Source organism: Rhinopithecus bieti, unplaced genomic scaffold (genome assembly GCF_001698545.2).
Source record: "Rhinopithecus bieti isolate Rb0 unplaced genomic scaffold, ASM169854v2 scaffold_2254, whole genome shotgun sequence".
Taxonomy (NCBI): Eukaryota; Metazoa; Chordata; class Mammalia; order Primates; family Cercopithecidae; genus Rhinopithecus; species Rhinopithecus bieti.
In genome coordinates, this window is record NW_016803982.1 from 4,075,203 (window position 1) to 4,085,557 (window position 10,355).

General features: G+C 50.7%; 1 protein-coding gene across 1 annotated transcript in view; it reads right to left on the reverse strand.

The window, feature by feature from the left end:
• The window catches only part of UBAC2 (UBA domain containing 2), a 188,546-nt gene extending 178,975 nt beyond the window's left edge, over positions 1-9,571 (reverse strand). The window contains exon 1 of the mRNA XM_017861955.1: positions 9,408-9,571. Within this exon, the coding sequence (XP_017717444.1) occupies positions 9,408-9,438 (31 nt within the window). The 5' untranslated portion in view covers positions 9,439-9,571. The remainder of the gene's footprint in view (positions 1-9,407) is intronic.
• Between the last annotated feature and the right edge of the window lie 784 nt (positions 9,572-10,355).

A 10,355-nucleotide genomic window follows, 5' to 3' on the forward strand; every position in this document is an offset into this window, starting at 1 on the left:
TTTTTTTTTTTTTTTGAGACGGAGTCTCACTCTGTCGCCCAGGCTGGAGTGCAGTGGCTGACTGCAAGCTCCGCCTCCCGGGTTCCCGCCATTCTCCTGCCCCAGCCTCCTGAGTAGCTGGGACTACAGGCGCCCGCCACCTCACCCGGCTAGTTTTTTGTATTTTTAGTAGAGACAGGGTTTCACCATGTTAGCCAGCATGGTCTCGATCTCCTGACCTCGTGATCCGCCCGTCTCAGCCTCCCAAACTGCTGGGATTACAGGCTTGAGCCACCACGCCCGGCCAAGCATCCTCTCTTAAGCTTGTCCCTCCATAGTTAATGCCTAGTTTTCCTTTTTAGCTAAATTTTGTTTGTTTGAGACAGAGTCTCGCACCCAGGCTGAAGGGCAATGGAATGGTGCAATCTCGGCTTACAGCAACCTCCACCTCCCGGGTTCAAGCAATTCTCCCTGCCTAAGCCTCCCGAGCAGCTGGGATTACAGGAGCCAACCACCATGCCCGGCTAATTTTGTATTTTTAGTAGAGATGGGGTTTCAACATGTTGGCCAGGCTGGTCTCGAACTCCTGGCCTCAGGTGATCCACACGCCTTAGCCTCCCAAAGTGCTGGGATTAGAGGTGTGAGCCACTGTGCCCGGCTGCTAAAATTTATGAAGAGTATATTCCTCAGAAGTTTCAATAACACAGTTCCCAAAAACGTAAGACAGGTGGGGAAGAGTGTGTCCCCAAGAGTAAATGAGCTGTTCAGGTTTGGGCAACCCAGGCCTGGTTACAGCAGAAAAGTATAAATGCTAAAGCCTGCCTTAAAGAAGAGAGTCAAACAGTTCCTGGCCCACAAAACACAAAAGCAACCAAAACAAGATGATAAAACAGGAGTGTCCACTAAGGTACCAAAAGAGAAGGGCTGCGGCCACCAAAGGGAGGCTCCATAGCAGAATGCAGAACTTTCCAAGAGTAACTGCAAGGCAGTCCCCTGAGTCCCACAGTCCTCTCAGCCAGGTCAGGGCTACAGACAGTGGAATGTGAGGGTTCCCTCCCATGAAGACAGGACAGGAGGAGGTGGCTTTGTGAAGTGAACCCTTGAGTGCCTGTGAGTACAGCCACACTTTCATACCAAGCTGAGGTCGTGGTTCGATGGCCTATTTCATGCACTAAATCTGTGACCGGCAAGGATACAGTGGATCTCCAATCCGGGAAATCTAGAGAGCCGGGGAAGCTGTGCTGAGCACTGGGACCCACGTGCACAACCAGGGCAAGGAACACGCAGTACCAGCCGGCTGTGCGCGAGAGTCAGCAGAGGGTCTTCTTGGGTTCAAACAACAGTGCCCCCACGCAGGCCAAAAGAACTCCAGCAGGAGGAAACTAGAGGGGAATCTAAGTTCCTAGGTGCTGAGGAGTCACCAAAATAAACTGGCCAAAATAAATCGACCAAAATAAAGATGCAAATCCTCAGGTTAAGGAGGCAGCAGGGATAGAAGTCAGGAGTCTCTGAAGAGCCCACTGAAGCACCTGCAGGACACAGGGTCGGCTTTAACCACGTGCAAGGCTCAGGGAGCCATAGAAAAACAATCTGAGTGCCTCACCACTCCTTCCTTCTCCTATTCCACGCAATCCAGAGCCTAGTGAAGTCAGACACAAGAAATCTGAGGGACAGAGAGGAGCCGAACGCACCAGAAGCCTGTCACACTGCTTTTTCTGACAGAGATGGTTGCCAACTACAAGTTTTAACTGGGAAAAAAAGGGGGGGAAAGTCTTATCTTTGAATGAAGACTAAAGTGTTGATTAACATATTAAACTGGACACTTTTAATTTTTAAAGAGAGCCTACATTTCAAGACTTCTATCACCTAAGATCATCACCACTTAAATGCACATGTGGCCTTTTACTTCCTATTGAATCCTGAGAACCTAGGAGACCGGCTGGCCCACAGGAGTGCTCAGTAAGTATCTGCTGAATCAGTGAATGAAAGCATAAAGGGTAAGTCACAAGGCCTGATAGCTTTTCATAAAAGCAAACAGCTCCCCCACTGAGTGTATTTTAAAGAGGCAGTGAAGGCCAGGCACGGTGACTCATTCCTGTAATTCCAACACTTTGGGAGGCAGAGGCAGGCAGATCACCTGAGGTCAGGAGTTCGAGGCCAGCCTGACCAGCATCGTGAAACCCCATCTCTACTGAAAATACAAAATTAGCCAGGTGTATTGGTGCATGCCTGTAATCCCAGCTACTTGGGGGGCTGAGGCACGAGAATCGCTCAAACCCAGGAGGCGGAGGCTGCAGTGAGCCAAAATCACGCCATTGCACTCCAGCCTGGGCAACAAGAGTGAAACTCCATCTCAAAAAAAAAAAAAAAAGAGACAGTGAGAGGCAAAAATAAAGATTTATTTGGATCATCTCCCACACTGAATGCATACTTAAGAAACAATGTCAGTAGGAACATGGTTTGCTCCTTCGTGAGAATGCAAAAAAAAAGGAGTCAACGTTGGTATCCAATTCAGCAGTATGCGGGGGACAGGGTATCAGGTTCCGAAGGCAGGATCCTAAGCTGGAATGAAGGTGGAGAGTACAGGCCTCGAATGACCCTACCAGTCCTGAGGGCTCACCCAGCTCTACAGTGAGACAAATGTCCACGCCACGGGCTGATACCAGTGGACCTTAGGCTCATCAAACTTCTCTAACTGCATCTGGCCCAAGGCTCCCTACCAAATGTTTTGGATCAAGTAAGAGTTTCACTCAGAGCAGCTCAGTGGTACAGTGGAACAGAAGCAAGCCACAATAAGCCCAGAACAGGGCCCTGCCTTTGAAGAGTAGCAGACTAATGGCACAAGGCTAAAAAGTGAAGGGAAGTGAGAAGGGGGAAAAAATAAGGGAAGACCACCTTTTAAGAGCTGGAAAGAAGGTGGTCAGTAGTTGGGAAGGCACACGCTAGAGTTGTTGGATGGGTTGTACTTTTGTATTTTTAAGAATAGACTCAGAAGAAAGATCCAGTTAATACTACTTACACCTAAGTAGTTACTATGGCAAAAATTCTAGGAGCTCCACACACATTAACTTTTCTGATCCTCCTACCCATCAAGAAAGCATCTGAAGTACAGGCAGTCTCACTTCCAGGCCTGTGTGCTACGTCTCTATACTATGCCCTCTCACCAAATAAGGATGCATCCCCCCAGGTCAACGCAGCAGCAGGTAGAGGCTCCCAACTCAGGGAGGGGGTGCCACTAAGGCACCCGCTGGAGAAACCATCAGCTGTAACCACATGCCAGGCTCATTCCTGCAGGAGAGAGAATGAAGGTAAAGAAGCAGGAGTGGTTCTAGAAAAGACAGGAAAGAGTTCAGAATCGGTGGCGGGTGGGACTCAGGAGGAGGCTGCTTCATTCTTCTGGATTGGAGGAAAGGAACAAAGCTGAGTGTGGACGGAAACAAGTCAGGGAGAGGGAGCAGGAAGTAGAAGGAGCACCCAGGTGATGGCCCCAATTTTTTGGATGGGTGAAGAGTGAGATGGGGAGTGAAGAGATGGGGAGAGACTGAGAACAGCCTTGAGCCAAGGACAAAATGGAGGTAGCATAAGGAGATGACTGAATCCCAGAAACTTAGCTGAGAATTGAATACCAGAAACTTAGCTGAGAAACGGTGTCAAGGGCCCAGACTTGACCCCATAAATCATTACGAAGTTAGGGTTTTACTCGATGAGCACCGCAGAACAGACGTGCCAGGTCTCTGAGAGTCTGGATGAGACCATAGCTCTGGTAATGAACTACAGGTTCCAGACTGGATATGAAGAAAGAGATGCCACAAATGGGCTGATACGCTGGAGACAAGGAGGGATCAGAGGCTGGCAAGCAGAGAAACAGTGGCGAGCAGAGCCAGGGAAGCAGCTGTGGGATGAGCGCTTCCGTGGAAGAGGGCACATCCATCCACTGGACTAGGGGAGGAGACGCAGCTCATCCTACAGAAGCCCCCAGCTCTGCCTACTTTCTGCCTCCCCTTTCTCTATCCATCCCTTACATACTGGAATGGCCTGAAGATCTGTCCTCAGCTTCCAACTGTCCCCCCCCCCTCTGGAGTCCTCACTCACACCCACAACCTAACTCTCACCTACTCATGTCCAATCCAATCCAGCTCTGGATTTCTTTCCCCAAGTGTCCCGAGTACCTCTGACTGGACTCTGCAAACCCCTCAACACTGCACAGGTCCAAAGCTAACCTCATCTTCCCCCGAAAGGAGCTCCTGCTTCTCTACATTCCCTCTCTAGCGACTGGGAACTTTATCTATCCACCCAGCTGCCCAAGAGGTAAAGCAGAGTCAACTTCAACTCCTCCCTCTCCCCAGATCCAATCCGCTTTATTGACACAACCTACCAGAATACACATCTTTAGAATCCTTCTATCTTCTCTCATCAGCCCATCAGACTCCGTTCTCTCTGCCCTGCCTACGGTTTCCCTCCTGCCTCCATCTCAATCTGTTTGTCCACTAAAATGTCCTGGGGTGGGGGGACAAGGAGGCTTTAAAAATACACATTTCTTAAAACAAAAAATAACAGGTTTCTGACACTCATGCTAACTCTTTTGAATCTGACCCTCTGGGGAGGAGAACCAGGAAGGTGTGCATTCAGAAAACACCGTGATTGATTTTTGTTTGCAGCTGGTACAGGAGCAGCATTTGAGAACCACTGCTCCATGACCAAAAGTAACCCCTCCTCTTCCCTCCCACAGCAATGAGAAGCACACCTGCCCTGGGCTCCAGATCCTCACCTCCTCACAACTCAGGTCTATCACTCATTCCTGTCTGTATCTTCAACCACACCCTTCCCACTGGGTTTTTCCCAACACCTTTCAAACACGCTAAGCCTCCTCTTCACTTAAAGAAACTCCCCCAGCCTGGCACAGTGGCTCACGTCTATAGTCCCAACACTTTGGGAGGCCGAGGCAGGCGGATCACAAGATCAGATCAAGACTAACCTGGCCAACATGATGAAACCCCGTCTCTACTAAAAATCCAAAAATTAGCCAGGTGTGGTATCGCACACCTGTAGTCCCTGCTACTTGGGAGGCTGAGGCAGAAGAATCGCTTGAACCCAGGAGGCGGAGGTTGCAGTGAGCCGAGATCGCACCACTGCACTCCAGCCTGGTGACAGAGCAAGACTCCGTCGCAAAAAAAAAAAAAAAAAAACAAACAAAAAAAAAACTCCCCCTTAAACCTGCGGCCACCTCTAACCACAACTCACTCTCTTGATTCTCAGAACTGAGATCTTGAAAGCACTTTCCAAGCTCACTGTCTCCCATTTATACCCCACTCATTTCTCAGCTAATTAGAATCTGAATTCTTTCCCCAACTATTCTGGAAAGGTTCTGGGGGGCCTCTTTCTGTCCCACAGGTCGCACTTCAGGCCTGTTTTGAAAATCTCTGCAACGTGTAATGCTATCAGCCACTCTCCCCTGAAATTCTCTCCTCCCGCGCGTCCTCCTACTTCCTTGGCCATTCCTCAGTTTTCTTCCCTGGCACTTACTCTTCTCCCTCTTTAAAGTTTAAAATGTTCACAAGTTCTGGCCGGGCGCGGTGGCTCAGGCCTGTAATCCCAGCACTTTGGGAGGCCGAGGCGGGCGGATCACGAGGTCAGGAGATCGAGACCATCCTGGCTAACAGGGTGAAACCCCGTCTCTACTAAAATACAAAAAATTAGCCGGGCCTGGTGGCGGGCGCCTGTAGTCCCAGCTACTCGGAGGCTGAGGCGGGAGAATGGCGTGAACCTGGGAGGCGGAGCTTGCAGTGAGCCGAGATCGCGCCACTGCACTCCAGCCTGGGCGACAGAGTGAGACTCCGTCTCAAAAAAAAAATAAAAAAATAAAATGTTCACAAGTTCTGTCCCTAGTTCTTGTCTCACCTTCCACTGTCCTCTGAAAGACTTCACCACACACCTCTTAGGAACTGCTCACTCCAGCCATAACCACCCCTAATTCGTTCCCTCCTGCCTCTTTGCCAAGCCCTGTCCAGTCTCTGTCCCTCCCAGAGGCCTTCTCCTCACTGTGATGCCTGCCAGACTCTCAAAATTCAGCCCAAATATTGCTACATTGGGAAGTCTTCCTTAACTGTGCCTCCCCACAACCAGCCCACCCCCTGCAACAAACCCACAGCACCGAGCACAGACGTTCTTTTTAAAAAAGTTTTGCCCCATAGACACTGAACTCCTTGAGAGTGGGAACTCTATCTGGAAAATATTAGGCATGCAATTAATGTTGGCTGAGTCCATCATTACACAGTGAACACACTGTGAGGTAAACAGGAGCTTATTAATAAACGCAGTAAATGATACACGTATTACTTAACGTAGAGCTGAGTGACAGCATTGGTCTATAAGTAAGGAATCTAAAATAAGTCATGATCACTAATCCTACGCACTTTTACCCGGTCATAATTACGTGACTGGGCAGACAGCAATATAGTTTCAAGCACTTGAAACAGCCACAGCAGGGTGTTTTCAACTGTATTGCTGTCCCCTTTCTTCAAAATGAAGAGTTTTCAACAAACTCTCATATGGCTGGCTCCTTCACACCATCTGGGCCTCAGCTCAGTGTCACCTTCCCAGCTACCCTCCGTGACCATGCGTGCTAACGTGGTCCTCCACCATAACTTCGGTGTTTACAGTTACCCTTTCATTGTCTTCATGTCACTTACCACTATGTGAATCATACTGACTTGTTAGCCTGTTTGATGCTGGTCTCCCTTATCCTGCTTATTACTTTATCCTCTGTATATCAACAATGTGTGGCTGATATAGGTACTCAACAGACACTTGTTGAAAGGCTGAGAGAGAAAGGCAAGTTGAACACTAAAACACTATTCTCTACTAACCACAAAACGTTGGAAACATGCAGGTGGTAGGAAATGTCAGGGATTTCTCCCTGGAAAGGGACTGTTATTCACCACCCATGGGGGTGGGGGTAGGCACACGTATCATCCTTCTTTCAGATTCTTACTCAGGATCAGAATTTTGATTTGCTAAAGGGTCCCTCAACTTATCTAAAGGAAATCATGGGCAGTGGCTCACGGCTGTAATCCCAGCACTTTGGGAGGTCGAGGAAGGAGGATCACTTGAGGTCAGGAGTTCAAGACCAGCCTGGTCAACGTGGCGAAACCCCATCTCTATTAAAAATACAAAAATAGTCAGGTGTGATGGTGGGCGCCTGTAATCCCAGCTACTTGGGAGGCTGAGGGGGAAGAATCGCTTGAACCCGGGAGGCGGAGGTTGCAGTGAGCCGAGATCTGCCACTGCACTCCAGCCTGGGTGACAGAGTGAGACTCCATCTCAATAAATAAATAAATAAAACAAAGGAAATCACTTCCCCCTCAGCGGGTAGCTTCTCCAGAGAAAAATGTTAAAGCTGACACACAGCCTTTTCTAATGACCAGTCCTGGAAAACTGTGCCTAAGCTCCGTCAGCACCATAAGCACTGAGACCAGGACCTGCTCATTGCTGCATTCCCAGCACTAGCCCAGTTCATCGCCCAGAGGAGATGCCCAAAATGTTTGTAAAACCAGCATGTAAGACACAGCCTTCTGAGGAACGGCCATCCCAACAACTCTTACACTGCAGAAGCACTTAATTTTAGAAACAGGCCAAGACAGCTGCAGAGGGGCTCTGGGCCTAGGTCTCTCCCTGGGCAACAGTTTGGTTCCTAGAATTCAACACTCACCACCATGTGCCATAGATAATAAAACATTATCATCCCCACAGTCGCCCTGTATCAAATTTGAATACACTTGGCCAATATAATCTCATGGCTAATACAGTACAGCAACCAATAACAGATTTCTCTTGCCCTTTAAATTTTTTCTATGTACTTTGGCCAGCAAGAATAGATCAAAATGCTAAAGAACAACAGAAATTGAAGAATTCTACCATTAATTTCATAACCACCAGTACCTGGCTCACTGTATGATCCCAGGAAAACCACACCGCCTTCTTGAGCTGTCAGCTTCAGCTACAGTCATAACGCTCTTTATCTACAGGGTAGTTTGGGGAAGATTAGTTTTGTTTTGTTTTTTGAGATGGAGTTTCACTCTTGTTGCCCAGGTTGGAGTGCGATGGCACAATCTTGGCCCACTACAACCTCCACCTCCCGGGTTCAAGCAATTCTCCTGTCTCAGCCTCCCGAGTAGCTGGGATTACAGGCATGCACCACCACACCCGGCTAATGTTGTATTTTTAGCAGAGACAGGGTTTCTCCATGTTAGTCAGGCTGGTCTCGAACTCCTGACCTCAGGTGATCCGCCTGCCTCGGCCTCTCAAAGTGCTGGAATTACAGGCATGAGCCACCAAGCCAGGCCAGGGAAGATTAGTTGGTAGTTGTAATATACTCTGGGACCAACGCACGAAAGATGCCATAAATCAAATTAATTATGAAACAAAGGGAATCATAAATATTGAAACCACTTCAAAACCTGAGAAATTGAGAAGTGAGGAAGATTTAAAATCATGCCTGTGGCTCTGATACTAACTTACTGTCAGACTATAAGACAAGACACGTATTCTCCTAAGATTCATGACATTCCCAACAGATCTTTAATATTTGGAAATGTCAGATGTTTCTGTCCTCCAGCAGCATTAACTTCACATGGAGTATGAACAGTGACAAGCAATTGCAAAATTAGAGCAGTTCTCCGTTGCTGTACCCGTGCCTAACTGTTAACACGCAGTCTACCGTACGCAAAGTCAATTCCACACACTCAGTGTCAGCTAGAAAAGCCGTTCAACTGGCTGTAAAAATACTTCTCCGCCCCCTACCTGCTGACCACCGCTAATACGCCAAGAAAACAGCAACATCCAGCAGCACAGCTGCGCTCCCTCGCCACAACTTCCTAACTTCCCTCCACTTGAAAGCACTCTCATCAGTGTTTGTTTGTCTAAAAACTCTTCTTGAAGACTGGAGAAGAAACACATCCAAGTGAAACTGAGAGGTCAGCTTCTAAAGCGGAGGCTGAACTTTGCAAGTGGGGCCGGGGGAAGTCAATTCGGTCCCCCAGGAGCCTAAATGAATGGGGCAAGGTGAGGGGACGGCCCCTTCCTTCAGCGCGGCACACGCGCCGCAAAGGGCCTGGGGTCGGCCCACGAGAACACCAGGGCACCTGCCCACTTGCAGCGGCCCCAAGAGACTCCTGGGCATCGCACCTGGGGATACCAGGTGGGGTCCGGGCGGGCAGCGGGGCTTTGTTCCCATTAACCCCTCCAGGCCTAAATGGAGACGGTTTCCGCTGACCCCCAAGACCAGGAACTAGCAGGGTTCGGACGCCGGTCTGGAGGGTCGGCCCCACCACCTCCGGCAAACCCGAGGGTGCCCGCTGCCCCAGCCTACTCAAAGAGGTGCCCAGGATGGCGTGTAGGGGGCAGCCAGAATGGCGGAGGCCAGTACTCACAGAGCCCACTGGAGCCGGTGCTGGAGAACATGGTCCCGCCGGGCTCGGAGCCCCCGAGGGGGCCGGGGGAGGGGAAGCTGAGGTGGGAGCCCCGGCGACCGCGCAAGCGCACTCCCGGCAGAGCGACGAATCCGGCTCCGCGAGGCCACTCGCCGCGGATGAATGGCGCATGCGCAGCCAGGGGCGTGTGCCCCCGGGGTCAGCGCCCTCCTTCCTGCCCGGGAAGGGAAGTGCGTCCGTAGGGGAGGGCCCATCTCTCCAGGTTGAAACGACGGCGGTCAGAGCCGCCTAAGGCAAAAACGGATGGCACTGGGGCAGCGGAGCCGTAGCTCCCGGGAGCCTCACACTTGTGCTTAGTCCCGCCTCACACTTGTGCTTAGTGCCGCCTCACCTCTGGTGGATCCGCGATGGCCGCGGATTCCTCTGGATTGCCGGCGCTGGGCAGGAACGCCATCTCTAGTCTCTCCCGAGACTGGACGCCCGGCGCCTTCCCCGCGCGTTGTGTCTTTCCGGGCGGTCCCTCGAAGCTGACTACCCCGCGGGCTGTTGACTGCAGTGGGATCTGGTCACTCAGATGCGGATGGAGGGGTACGGGAGCCGGAGAGGTGGAACAGGTCCCTCCGGGTGCGGAGAGCTGGGCCGTCCAGCCCACTCTTTGTTCCCTCGTGGGTCCCACGCGGAATCCCCACCACCGGAGCCGAGTGTCGTGGCCCCAGGAGTCAGCACCCTGCCCTCCCCGCCGTGGTGGCAGGTGTCTGGGGGTCCCCGGCGCGGCAAGCCCGGCGGAGCGACCCGGCACTTGTGCCCGGGCGAGCTTCCGTACTCAGACCATTTAAATTTTTTCCCCTAGAAGAATGAGGTTACTCTGCCAAAGTCACGGTTTTTAAATGAGTGTGAGCCTGAAAGCATATTATGCAGTCGTTTTAAAAAGTTTTTTTTTTTAAGTTG